This window comes from Patella vulgata, chromosome 6 (genome assembly GCF_932274485.2).
Source record: "Patella vulgata chromosome 6, xgPatVulg1.2, whole genome shotgun sequence".
NCBI lineage: Eukaryota > Metazoa > Mollusca > Gastropoda > Patellidae > Patella > Patella vulgata.
In genome coordinates, this window is record NC_065884.2 from 19,912,047 (window position 1) to 19,931,510 (window position 19,464).

Consider the following 19,464-nt stretch of genomic DNA (forward strand, 5'->3'; position numbering starts at 1 on the left):
CAAAATTCTTGAAACATACTTAGTGTTTTCGATTAAAATTGTCGATTTAGGACTTAAAATCTCGGTCAACTAGCTTAGTGTCTGTTCTTAAGCGGAGCTAACTGTAGACAGGCAGCCTAAGTTTAGTATGTATTAATCCATGTCAGTCTATATGTTATGATCCTTGGTCAACGAAAACAACATAATATTATGTAAAGGCTTACCTTTTATATTTCTTTCTAGTACATTGTCTATGACTGGATCTATATATTCATCGACATCTTGAAATAAGAATGGGAAGCCATATTTGATGGCTAATTCCAGTTGTTTTAAGAAATCTGGATCATTAAAGGTACACACCTAGTGATAAATAAAGACTATACTGTAACTATTGTAAGTATGTGGAAAGATAGAGATTTCATACATTTTAATAGAAATGAAATGAATGGGGTTTAACGTCCTACTGTTCTGCTCTGACTGGGCTAATGAAGACAGCATTTTAATAGAAAAACAGGGATTCAATTTTATTTCAGTAATTCACTAGGGGTCTTTGGTCAGTGAGAGGAAACAGGAGAAAACCTGAAGAAAACCCACGAGGTTGGACAGGTGACAGACATATTTGGTGTCAGCTTACTATTTGTAGGTGATATGTACATTTATAACATCCAACTTTATCATATGTTATAATACATAATTATTATATAGTTGTTTGGTATTGTATTTAGTTTATTGTTGTTATTGTGCTTGTATATCAGTTTTGTATTCTGCCTTATTATAAAACAACAACAGATATATTTTCTTATTGATGGTAGCTTCCAGGAACAACACCACACAAGTGATATCATTTTTCTCAGAAAATTAAGAAATATCAAAGAGTTATATAACTACATTCCATATCTTACTTTCAGATTGTTTTGTTCTTCTTTCTTTTTAATCCACTTCAAGGCCTGTTGTTGTGGATCAATGCACATTGGGAATCTACTCGCTCTGGTGGTCAATATACCGTTCTGTATGGACAGCTCATCTGGTGGTAAACCTTCAGATGTCCATTTACTAATCTCTACGTCATTGGTCAACAAGTCTTCTAATTTAAAAGGCTGACTCAGTGGAATTTCTCTTTCCAACAAATCAGCTTGCCATTCTTTATAGACTAGATCAACACGGAACTCCCAGCTGAAGGCACCAACATAACTCAGGAAAGCTGAGTTTAGCAGACAATCTCCCAGCAGACGCACTCTTTTCTTCTTCAATTCTTCTAAATCTTGAGTCCATCTGAGAACATAGAAATTGAAAAATATTCAAATGATTTAAAATTCTGAACAAAACCTCTGAAAATACTTTTATTTACTTGAGAAATGAAGAAATACAACCTCTTTCTAAAGATTTAACTTGATCTATGACATCATTGAACTATGACGTCATTTTCATTGTGATGTCATTTGACTATGATGTCACAATGGACCTTGTTACTTTGATAAAGAAAAGGTAAGAATTTAGTCTGTTTCAGCCAATTATATTGATTTTTACCTGACGTTTTCAGATCCAAGACCAGAAATGAGTTTATCAGCAGCTCTCAATCGACGTTCCATAATTTCAGCTTCCTCTTGTAATGCTTTTTTCTCTGCCATAGCTTCTTCGTATTTCTGATTGAGTTTAGATAACTCAGCTTCTAGTGCACTAATTTCTTTGGTAATTTTATCTAAATCTCTTTTAGCTTGATGGAATGTTCTTTCTAATTTAGCTACCTATAAAACACAGATTTATTCGTTATAAATCAAATGAATTTTGGGTAGGCCACTCCAATTTTATTTTCTGTTTTGATAAATAAATAGCGACATGAATTCCGTGAAATATGTTGTTTAAATTTCAAAACTAACAAATTTGGTACTAAAAACCTTTAACAATTCCCCCTCCCCCAACCCCACAAAGAACTGAAAATCAATTTGGTGTGGCCTTATTATATGTTCCAAGGTTACAGTACTCTACAACTTTAGCTCAAAATATAACATAACTTAAAGACTATTTAAAAAAACAAAAACACAAAGGTGGCGCATACCAAAGACAAAATATATAAATAGTTTTAAAAGAATATTTCAATATGTTTTAAAGGTAAATTTAATTTGTGTGAGGAATATAAAAATAGATTTTAAAAAAAAAGAGTTCAAAGTTCAAATTGTATTTAAAACATTTTTTAAAAAAAGAGCTCCTCAATTACCAAACAGAATTGCTGTTATTTGGTTAACTTAAAATTCTATAATGAGATATTATCTTTAATTACACCCATTATCTAATGTAATTTATTAGTTGTCATTCAAAGAATAAATGACCTTTTCCACGTCAATTTGTTCTAGTCTGGGGTAAAAGGTTAGTCAGGAAGATAACTTGAAAATTACCTTCTCTCTCTTTGGTTTAATCTCCCTAGCAACAGAACAATAACCCATGACAGCCTCCACAAACTTGAGTAGACCAGCACCAGCTCTACTGATGGCTTTCATCTCGGCATTTGTTAAATCAATTTCTTTCAATAATCCTAAATAAATAAAATAAAATAAAATAAATAATTGCAGGGATTGCCAACCGCTACTTTGCCAGGTTACTCAGGTGATTAACTAACATGTCATAACGAGCAATATTTTTTGCTATACTGTAGCAAGTATGAAGAAATACGCCAAGCCCATTTATACCCAGCCTTCTCGGCAAATCCTAAGATTTCCTACAATTTTATTAATCTCTTTACACCACCAAAATTGATTGCCAAGGCAGTGGCCTTACATGTGTTTTTGGCTTTTGATAAGAGCTAAATCAAATTTGGTGGCAACTACATGTAACTGAAACCCCTTCCATTCACTTGATTTGATATTTGTTTATTTGGTGCAATGTCCATTTTCTGTCTTGTCCGCAGGTTTATCTTGTAGATTTTTGTTTTGCGTGTAGTGCGGTCCTCCTGCACTTACTATTTGATATACATGTACTGTTGTACATGTAGTATACTGTTTGTATGAATGTATTGAGTTGTCTATGTAATATGTATTATTGAATGTATATGACTATGTCTAAGTGTATATGTATGCATGCTGTCCTTCATGGACGTTTTGATGCAATAAACATCTTATCTATCTTATCTTATCTAACAATGCAAAAATATTTTAACACTCAATGATTTGTGTAAAATTATTGTATTCTTTGCCATAGATTTTTGAGAATTTAAAAACCTAAATGCAGATTAGGAATTATACCTAATAAATCTCTTTCCTCAATTCTAATAAAGGCAATTACATCTAAAAAAATACTACAAATTCTAACAAAGATAGTATCCTTATTTGAAACTTTTACTTTTAGTATTCTGTACCTAGCAATGGAACTATCAACTATAGAACTATAAAACTTCTCTGAAGATTCTCTTTTCTTATTTCCAATATTATGAACAAGAAATCATTCAAAAGAAAGAACAATATAAAATGAATTCCTCACCTTTTACAGCACCTGTTTGTTTTGGGGTAATACTGTCAACATCCATTTCTGTTAGAGATTTTAAGAAGTTAGCTTCTGACATCATTCCTTTAGCCGACTTCCATGACACTTCTCTGATACCTCTCATCACAACAATACATTCACAAACAGTCTGTACAGCTTTCGGTGGTTTGGCAAATGATCTGAAAATGAAAAATTATATATTGATGGTTGATATAATAATGGTTGATTAGGAAGTCATGCTTAAGGCAGGGTATGCTGATTTATCTTTCAAGAACACTCCCAAAACACATTTCTATTTGGTAAGTTTGTATAGCTAAATAATTTCTGTACTCCTGTATTACAATGTTCAGTTATATACCATAAAAGTATGAAAGTGTGGCCTAGGGCCTGTTGTATAAATTTCTTGAAAGATGAGACCGATGAACAGCTAATAATGGCTATCTAGTGACATACCGAATTTCAGTGACGTCAGACTTTTCAAGATCTTCAAGAGCAAGTCGAGCTGCTTCTAGAGCTGGTAAAGCTTCAGCTAATGCATCTTCTGCTTCTTTCTATTAGTGAAAAATATAAATTAATATAAAATATAATTTAAATTCAAACATTTGAAATACAGGACAAAAGTCATAAGATTTATTAATCTTTAGAAATTGAAACCTATTATAACATTTATATAGTACCATCAAACAAATGTGTTTAGGACTTTAGGACAAATAAAGCATTGATCCTCATAGAGCAAGATATTATCATTTAAACCAATTCTCTACCATTTAATGCACTAACATGAATCACTATGCAAATACTTATAGTGACTATTAAATCAAAAAGTAAAAATCCTCCAAACAGGAACAGAGCCAATTCTACTAACTCCCTTTACCGAAGAGAATGTGAAATCTTTACCTTTTCCACAACAATAATTTTACTTTGTTCGGCTATTTCTTTTCCTTTAGCTTCAGCAAATGTTTTTTTCTCAGTGGCTTGTTTCGTACCAATAGCAATTTCTTCCAGGAGTTCTTGGCAAGCTGCAGTTTTCTCTCGCACAGCTACTTCCTGCACAGCAAGTTTTTCACTGAGTACAGCCAACATGTCACTTGCATCTGCAATCTTCTGTAGACCACCAGCTAAACGTTCACACTAGAAAATACAATTCAAACCTTCTAACCTTCATGAAACTTTATTCCAAACAATTATTTCCGATTGAAGTATGGCATATTTGGGATATATGGAAAATAGAGATACTCAATCATGCTAGAAAAATACTGGATTCCCTGGAAAACATTCATAGGGAGCTCACACGTCAAGAATGTAAGTGTGTCACTAACTGGCAGTCTGCCTGCTCGAGTGACATTAGGAGCACTTCTTTTGTGTTGATCTAATGGCTTACGGTTGTGAGAGCAGTGAGAAAAAAAAAAATGTAGAGCAAACTGTACAATAAAACAGCTGAAAAAATATTTATAAAACAAATTAAGGCAAATTTTCTATGAGCTATAAAATATAACATATAATCACCTGTGACAGTATATATTGATCTTTTTCATCCAGTAATTTCAGGTAAGTACTGATAAAATCAAGGTAATTTTTAGGTGTGACATAATTATTACGTCGTAATCTCTGTAAGAACATTTGACTGTAATGACCGACGCTACTGTGTACCAGTACAATATGTGAGACTAGATTTTCTCTGTGATCATCAGGAATCAAATTATTCTGAAACAAAACATTAAAAAATTCAATGTTGTGAAAAACTGGGTAAAACAAAATAAGCTGTGATAAGCTGCAGTTATTTGGCAACTGAAAACACAACATGCTACAATATGGCCAACTCAACATTTGGGACACAGTCATATGCAGTAGACTTTTAAAATAAAACATAAATCTTGCATTTATATATTGCAACATTTAAAATTGAAATCTGCTATGCACTTATACAGAAGTTTTAAAGAAAATAATCTTAAACATCCAGCACTTAGGGGAGCCATGGTGACTCAGTGAGTCAGTTGAGAAAGTTCCCCGGAATTTTCCAGCATAGTTTCCCCTTGTCAGTGAGTGCAGGAGAAAGGGCCAGGCAACAAGAGTGTCTATTATATTCCTTCATATGGTACGGAAAACTAGGGTCCTGTGTGTGAATCAAAAAGAACCCTTAACAGTTGGAATTCGAAATAACTGTAGGCCATAGTGCTGCTGTCCAGGCAAACTTTTCCTCATATCACATTTTATGGAGTATGCCTGTCTTCATTAGCCCAGTCTGTGCAAAAAAGAAGGACATTAAACCCGATTTGATTTTATCAAGTACTTACATCAGGAGATATAAATACACTAGCTACAGCATATAAAGCTTGTTCTGGCCATGGGAAGAACCAATCAATACTAGCATTATTAACCATTCCTAAAATAAAATATTATAACCATCTAGAAAAAAAAGGTTGACTTACAAATTCATAATCAAAACAATTTCAAAGTTATCCTAGGTAACTTTTAATTTAAATTAATGATATCTGTCGTTTTCTTCAAATCCATAAGAATTGTTGATATTTTTAAAAATATGTAGCTACATTTAACTCACCTGGGAAATTTCTACATCTTGTTCGTAGCGTATCCCCAACAGGTGACATGGCCATTACTACATGGAGATTATTGGCACATTTATTAACAAAATACTGCCAAATACTCTCTCTAGCATGAGCGGCTCCATTCTTTAATGCTTCATCACGAATCTACAAAGAATAATAAAACACTGAATCAACATTTATTATTAAGTTTATTTATAAATATCTGAATGACAGACGGTATCATTAATATTATATTTCAGATCAGATTTCACATTGCAACAGCAAAGCAACCAGTAAATGCTACCAACTGATATTCAATTTTTTTCCTCATGCATGATTCCAAAATTTAGTAGAATTTCAAGGATCAAAAAAGCCATTTCCTAGTTTATCCTTGATTACTCAAAAGCTACTTACACCACCAATAATGGCTTCCTTTTCATCATCAGCATATAAAGCTGGTACCATACCAGATGTTAACATATTGTTAATTAACTCCAGAAATCCTGGAAATAAAATATAGATTTTCTCAAATAAAAATAAACAAACAAATACCGCATTAGGTTCTTAGATAATTATGTCACTTAAAAAGGGAGGCATGAAACATAGATCAAGAATAAAAACAGTGTCACTAATAAACCCTGATAAATGTTACTGACAATCATAACATAAATGATACTGGATAATCATACATGCCTATAAATTGAAATGAAATGAAATGGGGTTTAATGGGTTCTGCTCCGAACTGGGCTAATGAAGACGTGCTACGAGGGAAATTTTGCCCTGACAGAGGCACTATGGTCTACTCTTATATCGAATTCCAACAGCCAAGGAATCTTTTACGTGCATGCCAATATCTACATGGGATCTCGTTTTTTTGTCACATCCGAACAACTAGACAACTGTCCTTGTCAGGCCCTCTGTCCTGCATCACTGACAAGTGGGGAATCATGCTGGAAAATCTGGATGAACTTTCTCGGCCAATGCAGGGATTGAACACCCGACCTCCAGGCTAGCGAGCCAGCGTCTTACCCACTTAGCCACCATGACCCCCCTACGTGCCTATAAACATGATGAGATAGACATAGTGCCTTGAAATTTGAAAATATAACAAATCTACTAACCGTCTTCTACAACATGTTGATCTGTGAACAGGAAAGAAACTTTCTTGTTTTCTGTGCCCAGCATGTTATAAAGAACCTTTAAATCATCACGGAATGAATTTTCATTGTAGCCACGGCTGAGAGTTATCTCAAATACCTCACATCCAGCCGTAAAACTAGCCAATCGACATAAACTCTGTTTACCGCTACCACCAACACCAACCAATAGAGAGTTACCTCGATCCATTCTCAATACACGATGTATTCTAGTTAGATGTTCTAAAGCATCATCAAAGAGAACCAGTTTCATTGGAGTATGTGATTCATTGTATTCCTCCAATATCTGTCAAAACAAAATATTTTAAATGGTTGAATTACAAAATAAACTGGTCCATATAATTATTTTTCATCTAAATTTTAGACAAGCATAGAAAAAGGTCACAATTCACAGATATTGTCAGACAATTTCTCTAGGATAAAAATGTCAGGTACAACCTTGATTGTGTCGATCATTTTGACAGGTATAGCTCAAAATTGTTATTTTCAGGCTTGTTTTTGGATGAAGTGGGATATTTTTTTATCTGTTTCATAAGAAGTCTCAGTTCTTCAAAATCATTAGCAGTAGATAGAGAGGAACGAGGTTTAACATCCACTTGACACAAACTATGTAGGAGGAAACTGGAGAAAAACTACAAGGTTGGACAGACAACGCTACTCCCTGTAACACATTCAAGTGGCAAATCGAAACCATGCCACTTGACTCAATGGAAAGATTCCAGCACATTTGTTAAACCAATAGGCCACCACCCCACATAGCAGTAGAGAAGTGAATATAGTTTTCTTGCAAATGAATGAACTTTGCACCGCATTAACCCCTCCTCTCTATCAAATCACAAGAAAATCTGTATTTCTTTGTCTGAGAATTCTGTTTTAGCTGTGCTTGTTGTCTATGTAATATCCTTTGTAAAGTGCTATAGAGCAGTCAAGCTGACTGAATGTTCAGCACTCGAGAAAATGATTATTATTATCATTATCTTGGAAGAGTTAACTTGAACAAGCAATTAGGTCACTGGGATGAATTTTGTTTTATCTACAATAAAGAATAAGTAATTTCATTAGTATGAAAATCTCACCTCTTGAAACAAAGCTTTACTAGCATCATAATCTTGTATATCTTCATACAAACGAGGTTCACTTTCTTCCAGAGCTGTACGATAATCACCAAATAAACTGGGATCACGTGTTATATAGTCAACACTGGTCTTAAAATTCTCTTCTAATAAACCTTTGATAGCTTTCTACAAAGTAAAAATACAATATTTACATGCTGTAATTAATCTTTACTTCAATTATAAATTATAGTACCACTGCCAGCAGGTATTTTTTAATCAAGAGAAATACAATGTAATCCAATATCATTTAGTCTCAGATTTCTATAGTTTATGATAATCTGTAAACCATTTTTGTTCTTTTTCCAGTTCTATGAAAAACATACATCTTTTTGTTATTCATAACTGACCGTTTTTAACAAACCGCTTTATATCATTTAAACATTTCTTCTTTAAATCATTTAAATATTGTTCTTTTTTATTAAAAACAACCAACTTTAAATAATTATTGTTCTTTTTTCAATTCTATGAAAAAAAAAGGGGTTTTAATTTGTAATTTGTAACGTGTTGTTTTTATCAACAAGATAAACCTTAACTAGAAGTTGAAAGAAATAAACAACAAATATCTAATCAAATGAATGGATCTGGGGGACAGCCGTAAGCATCCCCTGCACTGAGTCTAACTTACATTTACAATCTCTTTATCCTGTTCATTAATCAGTCGATCTCCTATAACACGTAAACATTCATTTCTCCACAATCGAAGAAATTGATCGGGTTTCTGGAATCTATCGGGTGTTGTCAGACATAAACCGTTATAAATACGAGACAGATCACGTAAGTTAAAGATGTAGTGAAACTTTGATGGTGTAGGAGGCAGCTCTTTCACAATCATTCTACAGAAAAATAAAGAGATTTACGTTTATTCATAAGTAGTCCATACGGTAATACTAAGAGTCCAGAAAATGAAGGACAGAAGTGTAAGAAAGAATGTCTTGCATTCTTGCACCAACCAGGCCAATGAAGGTTGGTCGGAAATTTTGCCTTTATTTCCAGCTGTCCTGAAAGTGTTGCACTCCCTGACCTGCACCACTTACAAGGAAGAAACCAGGCGGGAAAATCCGAACAAACTTAGCTCCAATTCCGTAAACAAGTAAAGGGTTATGGTTGGCTTCTATCCAATCCAATAAGTTGTAACATTATTAAAGATACATTATGTAAGATTTAGATAAAGAGCTAGCCATTCTTGCTATAATAGTTTGAAAATAGATAATGTAAAATGAATAATTTGAAAATTTCATTCAAATTACTCTATTGCGAGCGAAGATATTAGCCTTTGAAGGTTTGACAAGCATTTGTGCAATAATTTCAACCGCCATACTGGTTGTTCGAAGCTAAGTCTCGCTCCTCCATTTTTAGCTTAAATCAAAATATGGCTGAACTGTTCTAATCTATTTAATATCGCAGAATTCCGATGCCATCGAGAGATGATTATGGCCTGGATAAGTTAATTAATGTCTAATTAATAATTTAGAAAACATTTCAGGCCTAAAGAAAGACCTTCAATAGGCAGATTTAGCTCTTGCATAATGTATGTTTAACAAAATAAATCTTATTGAAAATCTTACCCATATAAACTCATGGTCATCTTGGTTATAATAGAAACTATATCTTGTATTTCTTTAGGGAAACCTAGCGTATGTCCATGTAATATAGAATAATAAATACTGTATAATGATTCATCACTAGGGAACGTCATGTTGAAAACACTGAACAAAGAGACAAATCGTGGATCTGTTTCATTTCTTCCTCCACCAGCTTTACCCATGGCAGCAATATAACCAATGTCTTTCATGTTCTTCCAGTTTAAATCTTTACCTCTATCATAGATACCACCACGTTCTAACAGTAGTTTTAATAGAGCTATAGGTTGTTGGGTTCCGTATGTATCAACCTACATATAATAAAATAATAAATTAAATACTTCTTACCAAAGAATTATGAAATAATCATATATGGCGTTTCGGCTACATGAGAGAAAATGACTTCATGATTTCAAGTTATTAAGTTGAGATTTCAAGTTACTAAGTTGAGATTTCAAGATACTAAGTTGAAATTATGGTGAAAAATAGAAAAGAGCATGGGCCTATTTGTCTTCTGTAAAGAATAATGCTACTATGGAGTTTAAAATGTTACAAATATTATACAAACAATAATAATACAAAACCTAACCTGAGGCATGTTCATATCATCAACAAATATAATAAGCCTCTTTCCCATTGGTGGACCGTATGTGTCTTTAGTTCTTTTCTCAACATTAGCTTCCAAATTACGTTGAACGTCCAACGATGTTGTTCGACTGGAGAAGTTCATGTTTAATAATAACTAAAATATAAATCAAAATATTTCATCTTTACAAATACGATACTATAAGTATAATCGATATAGTCTAAAATTGTAACAGGTATCTTGTATAAGGCAGGGTATGCTTTCTTTCTCTAACATCTGATATCTTGGTTCATTTCATACAGTTGAGAAAGAGACCCAAATCTTTTATACAACTAACAATTTCTGTTCTTTTGTAATCTGTAGCATTTACTTATTATTGATATCAGAGAATTTTCCATATGATGAGTTCTCTAGTTACTTGATTTCAAATTCATCCACAGGCTTATAACCACTGGTAGAGATTGATCAAGTTGAATTTTTAAAGACAATTTTATATTTAAAAAAAAAGATTCTAAAAACAAAATAAATTAGAATTTGTAAAAATGAGCTTACATGTGCTTCTTGATCCATTCCACGAAGGAAGTTAGCTGTCGTAGCAGACTTGGATGTACCTGTCTCCCCGATCAAGACTACAGGACGTTTTATTTCCACCATTAGTTTAATCAGCCATGTTGTTCTCACAGTATCAATAGTTGGGACCAGGATTTCATTATATTTAATCTCTGGATCATGGATATATTTTGGAACTAATTTTGACCATGGTACCCATTTCTTCTGCTCACCATCCCAGAAATACTCATAAAGAAGCGAATTTTGAGGTAATTCACCTGGTAAAAAATGTATATAGCTATACTTAAATGAAACCAAGTAGAAGTACAAAGTCAACAAAAAGGGGAAAATTATGATGATTAAATCCCTTTAAAACATTTCTCAAAAATTTCAGTTTCTTTAGGAAATCATATTCATTAATAATAATTATAATAGTTAGTTATTATATTGCATACAATTCCATCAAAGTTAATGCTCAAGATGCATTTAGCTCTCCACTCATCACTAGACAAAATTACAACTAATGTTAATAAGCAGTCAAAAGAAGATGACTGCTTCTTAAAACAGCCAAGAGATTTTGAATTCTTTATGGTCAAGGGTAATGAATTCCATAGGTTTTATTGTTGGTACAGTGTATGAGAAGCATCTATGACCAAAAGACTTTAGTTGGAGACCTCAAGAAGTAGTTCATGTTGGGATTGAAGATCATTTATTAACAGTATTTAGGATTTTGTATCTTTGGTTTAAAGATATTACCTGGTCCTGCCATTTTGTCATCCTGATTCATGGTTAAAGATGCTAAATATTTAGCATAAGTATCAAACTTAGTTCGACCATCTTCTAACAGACCAGCACCAATAGACCAGTATAGAGCTTGCAGGAAGAATGCTTCTAATTCATCAGGTTCAGATATCTCTTTTTCTAACAGAGCGTTTAACATCATACTTAATTGTGTCACCTGAAATTAATTTCAATATTTCCATTAGCAAGATAAATGGAATGAAATGTGCTTTAACATCTTAAAAACTGTAGTTAGATCATTTTGAGACTAACATATGGTTGTTTTAACCTAAAAGTCCTGATATGCCATTTTAGCATCATAGAATCACTTGAATCAACAATATTGTGAAAGATGAATCCAATCAAAAATCATGACACAAATCAAAGAGGACGGACATTTTTAACTCTGGGTCAAAGTTTGTCTGGTCTGGAGTTTTTACCAGCAGAGTATTGGTATACACATTTTTAGCTGCCTGGAGAAGACATAAGCCTTCAGTATTAGTGTATCATTCAAACAGCAGGTAGAATACATTCCAACATAAAATACAACATGGTTAGAAAATTTTGATTAAGAAGAGCAAGAAAAGAATATATTTTGACATTTAGGACAGAATATATTTGGACATAAGAACAGAAGATACATGGACATTTAGAAGAACAGATTATAGTTTGACATTTAGAATAACAGAATATAATTTGACATCATTTAGAATATATTTTGACATTTAGAATAACAGAATATATTTTGACATTTAAAATAACAGAATATATTTTGACATTTATTTTTCTGTCATTACTTACCATATTAAGATTAGTGAGTGGAACAATCGTTTTTAATTTTTCTTGTTGCTTGCCTTCCACCATTCCCTCTACGACCATATCAATAAGATTAGGTACATATTTCTCATATAAACGATTTAATTCATCTTTTTCCTGTTTACTACCAGTTCGCATGCTGACCCATTTATCCCAGTAGGGTTTATAACCCAGATTTTTAGGATCAACGTAAACCATACCACATCTAGATATAGTAGCAGGTGAGGCATATTGAAGATCATATACCTGTAGTAATATATATAATATCACAAGAATTACTAAATAATGTATTACCGAACTATTTCAAGTGAAAACTAATACTATTTATGGAATGTAGCTAGTCGATGAGTAGAGAGAGAAAAGGGTTTTAGCATTCAACTTGACATAACTTGGAACCAACATAAAGTACAGTTTTATTTTAATGATTCACTTGCAGGTATGGGTCTTTAGCAGTGGGAGAAAACCGAAGAATAGGATTTAACTTCTCTTTGACAAATTACCTTGGTCATGTTGAAACCGACAAGAGTGAAGGATTGTCAACAACATGGTTGATGCAGGGGGTGATCATGATGCCCTTAATACACTTTATCCTTAGGACAAGGTATAATTGCAAATTTCAAATGGCCATGCTGAGTAAAAATGTATGAAAGGATTTCCGATTTAACACATGGAATGATTCTCTCCTAACTTCAGAAATTATCTTTGTTTAAAGGAGCTAAATCGCTAATATTTGGGACCCAGAAATTGACCCAAATGGGTCGCAACACATATAATAATGTAATCTGATTGTATATAAACTGATTTACATTCAATTGTTTCCATTTTCACTCCTAATTTCAAGTCAGTTATGTCCAGCGAAATATGGCATGAGTCTCAACCGAATGGCAATTTCTAGCGTCTGGTTATTCCAGTCTATTGCGCATGCTCTCCAGATAAGATATAGCGTCACCGATTGACATAAGTTGTGGAATATGTCTAGCCTCGTTCTTTCTGGTCACTTGTTACAAATGATGCTGAAACGCACTATGGTACAGGATTCGTGTACCAATGGTAAAATGTTTATTTTGTCTTAAATATTGGATATCAGAAACCTACCTACCTTTTCTCAGTAAGATCACAACATCAATGTTGATTTGAATTGACAATTTGTGTATTTAATGTGTAAGACTTTGGATGATATTGAGTTAGAGACTTAGCTACTTTAAGCATATTTATCTTGAGAAATAACATGCATAATGTAATCAATCCGATTAACATAAATTATTTTACCTCAAACAACAGTGCACAGTGTTTCTGTAATCTGATACGTTCGCCATTAGCCAGAGTCATCAAACGATTATCATCCATAACAGAGTTCATGTTTTCTACCCACAATGCATCAACATCACCGTCAAACACAATATATTTCTTTTCATTTTTATCTGTTGGTTTGTTGATTTCACGGAAAATGTTGGAGAGTAATCCATCTGTCCAATCTCTTGTAGCAGGATCCAGAATACCATAGAGTTCTATAACACTACGATCTTTAGGGTTGATGGTGAACAATTTAGTCTGAATACCCAATCTAAAAAGAATTTTCATACCATTACTAACTATTTTTAAAACATATGTATGAGACATTCCGAAAAACTCAGTACTAAGTTTTATTAATGTTGTGGGAGTTAAATCAATTCATAATAAAATTTATTTTAATTATGGTTTATTATTATTATCATAGAAATATAATATATATTTATTTTGTGATCAGTTGTTTAATTTTAAAATGTTGAGACATTGAAAATAAAAAAATTATAAATAAGTGAGTAACAATTATATTTAGAAATACAATATGCAAAAAATAACGAAAGACTTACTTGGATTGTGCTTGTGAGAGTGTATTAATGACAACCGATTTACCACCTCCTGTAGGTCCTACTATCATAGTTGTATGTCTAGTTAACATAGTTTCATACATCTGGACTACTTTATCAACCTATGACATTAATACAGTTAGTTTAATTTTATGTGAAATCATTTTATAGTCACTTATTATTAAAACCAGTATTCTGGCATGCCCTTAATGCAAATATTTTCTAAAAGAAATGATTGTACAATATTCTATTCATGTATGAAAGAAGATATAAATGAGACCATAATCTGATCAAAAAAATATTAAACTTCTGTCTAATCTTCCTTAAAATATAATGGCAAGAAAGATATGTCCACATTAAAATAGTGATTTTGGTGGCCAAAACCAGAAATTTGGGGTCCGATAGGCGCAAGTATTGAAAGGAATCCAGACCTTTGGGATATAAACATATATTATAAACTTCATCAAAATCGGATAAAAATTGTGACCTCTAGAGCGCCCACAACCGTCAGTAGGATATAGCAGTGATATGTTTGAACAGCTTTTAAAATCGGATAAAAATTGTGACTCCTAGAATGTCCACCAGCTAAAAATGTGATTTTTTTTGTATAATCCACAAAGTTATGGTCAGATACCGAGATCTTTGGGATATAAACTTATATGTCAAGTTTTGTCAAAATCAGACAAAAATTGTAACCTGTAAGTGTCCACAAACAAAATCTGTACGTACAGACAGGGGCGACAACAATATGTGTCCATATGAAAATGTGGGCATATAAAAAGGTGCTTTCCATCAAGGGAGATAATTTGCTCTCTCTCTCTGCTCAAATAAAGGGGAGACAATTTGCTCTCCAGCAAATTAATAATCTGTGATAATAAACTGCAAAAAATACCTGCTGAGGTAGTTCAACATAATTGTTTTCTCTAATTACTGCTTCTACAGCATCATTAAAATTAGGATAACGAACTCGAGGACAATCCAATCCAGGGAACAGATCTCCAATTAAACCCAAGAACAGTGGAACATCTTCAAACACAAATTTAGGTAGATTCATATCTCTTAGAGCTCTCATCAATACAACATCCTGTCAATATAAGATATTGTCAACTGTAAATAATGTGCTTTCATAAATAGTTTTCAAACTCAGCCATTGTTTACATACAGATTAATTTCACTTTGAGATGCATCAAAAATTGTTATTTTTATAGAGAGATGTAAACATCTGATATCACTTCTGATTCCAGGACTTCATATAGCCAACAAAGTGTCACTTGTTCTGTCTGTTGTGCAGTCTTCCTGAAACTTATGTTATTCTTAATACAATTTATTGCCAGGAAACTAAGAAATAAATCTTAAAATATAGACATAATTTTTACCTCATGTAAATCTGGTGAGCCTCTCTTTAATTCTCCAGCCATTACAAGTACAGATTTCAGAGCACGAAGACCAAAATCATAATGATATTGTTTAGATAACTGTTCTTTAGCTAGTTTATATAGTACTGTCATTTTTTTAGCTAATACCTACAACAAATTCAAAAACAAAAAACAATTAAATCATAAGAACCTGATTTTACATGAGTTACAATAGTTTAATATAAAACATTATGAAAACAGTTTTGAAAAATATTAAAATGCATACATTTGAAATTATAAACGTATTTGAATAAGTTTTGAAACCCACCTTAGCAAGCAAGAAACCTTCCGAAAACAACATAATTTCACAAATCTGTTGTAAATCAGGTACAATTACTACAACTGGTCTAAACAGGGCTTTTACTGATTCTGGTAGCTCTGTACGTCCAGCATAGCCAGGGTTCATGGTAATAAATATTCCCACACGACAATCCAGATTAATCTCTTGGCCTTCAAACTGTAAAATAAAGCAATAAAGTTTTGTTTAAAATTCATGTCTAATACATAGAAAGTTATTTTCAATTCAGTTCTAAAATCCATCTTTCACAGCATTTCACTTTTCTGCTCGTTCCCAGATAATGAAGACCTGCTATGAGCTAAATTTGCCCGGGCAGCAGTGTTTCATCATACTCCAGGGATTCCTTTGTTGTAAGTTAAAGAGAAGTGTCAACATTCACTCCTGGTAGGATATGCTCTAAATTTCAGAACACTTGATACTAATTTCATTATATTTGATGCACCAACACAATGACCACTGATGATTATATAAAAATGGTTGACATGCCATCTAACGCTTAAAAATAAATCATTACTTGTCAATCATACTCTTGGTAAAATAATATTGTTAATAATCTTTCGAAGTCATAAACAAAATTAGATTACTGAACATCAATTCTGTTCTAGTTTTTAAATCCAAACACAAAAATAATGTTATTAATTTTTAGAAGAAGTAAAGAGCACAACTTACATGAAATCTTTTAAGTTTGAGTAGTAAACCATTTTGAATAGTTTTAAGCTGTGTTGAGATAACAGATAATACAGATACATCAATACGATTAAACTCATCAAAACAACCCCATGCACCACACTGACATAAACCAGAAAATATCTTTCCTACAGCCTGAAAATAACAAAAATCAATCAAAAGTCATCTGCATTTATCTTGGACAATATCCAAATTTTCATGGCAATATCACTGCTATATATATATAGGGTACAATCATGATCTTAAAAAACAATTCAATTGGTGCCAGACCAAAAGTCCAAACTTTCAATTGGTAGGTTACTGGAGAGCAATAATAAGTAAGAAAGTATATGGGTGCACTGTTTTCCTACCTTGAAGTCCATGCCCTCTCCACAATTTGTAACAACACACAATAAACCAAGAGCTTTGGCTAAATCTTTAGTAGTCTCTGTTTTACCAGTACCAGCAGGTCCAGCTGGGGCACCACCAAGATTCATGGATAAGGCCTGAAAATAATCGTTGTCAAATTACATATCAGTAATGATACTAATTTACAATAACGCACAGATAAAATACTAAAATGATATTACTTTCATAATTCTCTTTTCATTTTCATTACTTCAATTTGAACCTCTCACAAATTGAGTTTGAGATAGATACTTTTCATTTAAAGTCAAAAACCGAATTTGCGGGTTGTGCATAAGACAGATCTACTTTTCCTTTGTAGAACACCAGATACCACTTATGTATATTAGAAATATTATCAACCAGATTTACCTGTGTCAATGTAAGGTAAATTCTGTCAGTTAAAGGTGTAATAACAAGCCGACCATTCAAACCCATATATTCATAACCATAACCAAATTCTCCTGTACACTGTCGAATTAATAACTCATCCGGTTCCTTCTCCCAATAAAATCTCAGTTGACTTTCCCATTCGAATTCTCTTGCATCCATAATACTTTGGGAAAAAAACAACAAATCATTTAAATGAAGAGAGAGAGAGAGAGAGAGAGAGAGAGGGGTTTAATGTCCAGGAAACCTGAGGACTTGGAGAAAACCCACAGGGAATCGAAACCACGCCACTTGATTGAATGGCAGACCTTGTTATCTAATGTGCACGGATTAAACTATTTGGCAATGGAATCCCCCTCATTTAAAGTATAGATTATAGTTAAACTATAAAAATGGTTTAACACTAGATCTGGCTTGAAAACTTGACATAATAGATTAACTGCACATTTTAATACAATCAAAACTTTATTTTTTCAGTATTCCTCCAGAGGATCTTTTTTTATTTTATCATTTCTAGGTGTATTTGAAAAGAGAATTTCTGATTTTCTATGTCTGAATTCAGATATACAATTGTTTCGGAATGAAGGCTACCAAAGTACTTAAACTGAGGAGGAAAGTTAATGAAAAGTTACCTGTCTCGAACAAATCCATCAATAATATCTCTGGCATGTACATCAATAATCAACACAGAATTAAACTTCATTCGATCATTTTTAGATAATGGTGATCGAACCTACAAAACAAAAATAACACAATTGTTAAGATTTTATATTAACACACTAATCTTAGATTTTGTTGATCTTCAACATCAATCATCAATTTTGTGAATTCCTTGAGTAATTCCGTAACAGATTTATCTCAAGAAATTTGGTGAATATTGGTATAATGGATGTGAAAAATAAATCAAATGATGCCAGTTTATTTTTTAAATTTAAACAACTTGAAAGTACAGAACCTACCTGAACAACCAGATCATCAATCTGTTGATGTAATTGTTTCGCATAATCTTTTAAAGCTGTTTTCTTTCCTTTTTTAACTTTACGGAAAACATCTTCCACTTCCCACGTCCACCAAATCTGATTACCAGCTAAACATACCATACCCTGATAGTTCATCATCCAATCAACTCTAGATGAACAGAATTTGGAATAATTATATATCATAATTCTGGTTGTTACTGTCTTCATCTAATACTGATGACTATTTCAGTATATACTATTATTAGCGAACACAATGAATTTTTTTTTTTATCCAAATTGTTGTCATAATTGAGCATTTAGTTAATTGTTTATTGTTCCTTTATCAGCCCTATCTCCAAGCCACATACCCTCAGACCAGGGATCGAAACCACGACAGAAAGCCAGAGGTGACCAACCAGATAGAGCTCAAATCTCGAAATTCTAAACCACTGGGCCATGCCATCTGCACCAGATAGTGGTTTAAAATGTTTCAACAATATACCTATAAACAAACATTTGAGGGTAGAATTTTATCCAGACATAAGTTAAGGGGCCAAAACAAGAATTTATTAATATTGATAAATATAACAAACCTTTTAATTTTATCACAGTATGTAAATATGGCTTCTTTGGTTATTAAACGATTACTTCTTCTCATTTCATCTAGAACAGCTGTCATCCAATCTTCTACTCTTCCTTCAGCAGAAACATGTGTTCTGTATTCCATTTGTTCTCCTTCAGCAGACACCATGGCACCAACTATGATCTCATTGTTGGCTCCTCGTTGGAATTTCAGGGATGAAATGTTGTCAAACATCTAAACGAAAACTTCAAGTGGTTAATAAATATTAAAATGTCTGCTTGTGTATATATACTAAATTATTCCAGTAAATCTTGAG

The 19,464-nt window shown here is 32.7% G+C and overlaps 1 protein-coding gene across 1 annotated transcript in view; it reads right to left on the minus strand.

The window, feature by feature from the left end:
- Positions 1–19,464, minus strand: part of LOC126823476 (dynein axonemal heavy chain 10) — a 60,082-nt gene that overhangs the window by 17,820 nt on the left and 22,798 nt on the right. The window contains exons 28-57 of the mRNA XM_050552343.2: positions 19,159–19,382; positions 18,566–18,734; positions 18,239–18,339; positions 17,589–17,772; positions 17,183–17,317; positions 16,815–16,967; positions 16,116–16,304; positions 15,809–15,955; positions 15,325–15,516; positions 14,436–14,554; positions 13,852–14,146; positions 12,568–12,828; positions 11,743–11,944; positions 10,990–11,264; positions 10,441–10,593; positions 9,837–10,162; positions 8,897–9,104; positions 8,233–8,397; positions 7,121–7,442; positions 6,414–6,502; positions 6,014–6,164; positions 5,748–5,836; positions 4,960–5,157; positions 4,351–4,584; positions 3,907–4,004; positions 3,451–3,632; positions 2,373–2,509; positions 1,507–1,724; positions 882–1,251; positions 204–339 (exon numbers count right to left, since the gene is read on the minus strand). Of these exons, the coding sequence (XP_050408300.1) occupies positions 204–339; positions 882–1,251; positions 1,507–1,724; positions 2,373–2,509; positions 3,451–3,632; positions 3,907–4,004; positions 4,351–4,584; positions 4,960–5,157; positions 5,748–5,836; positions 6,014–6,164; positions 6,414–6,502; positions 7,121–7,442; positions 8,233–8,397; positions 8,897–9,104; positions 9,837–10,162; positions 10,441–10,593; positions 10,990–11,264; positions 11,743–11,944; positions 12,568–12,828; positions 13,852–14,146; positions 14,436–14,554; positions 15,325–15,516; positions 15,809–15,955; positions 16,116–16,304; positions 16,815–16,967; positions 17,183–17,317; positions 17,589–17,772; positions 18,239–18,339; positions 18,566–18,734; positions 19,159–19,382 (5,722 nt within the window). The remainder of the gene's footprint in view (positions 1–203; positions 340–881; positions 1,252–1,506; positions 1,725–2,372; positions 2,510–3,450; positions 3,633–3,906; positions 4,005–4,350; positions 4,585–4,959; positions 5,158–5,747; positions 5,837–6,013; positions 6,165–6,413; positions 6,503–7,120; positions 7,443–8,232; positions 8,398–8,896; positions 9,105–9,836; positions 10,163–10,440; positions 10,594–10,989; positions 11,265–11,742; positions 11,945–12,567; positions 12,829–13,851; positions 14,147–14,435; positions 14,555–15,324; positions 15,517–15,808; positions 15,956–16,115; positions 16,305–16,814; positions 16,968–17,182; positions 17,318–17,588; positions 17,773–18,238; positions 18,340–18,565; positions 18,735–19,158; positions 19,383–19,464) is intronic.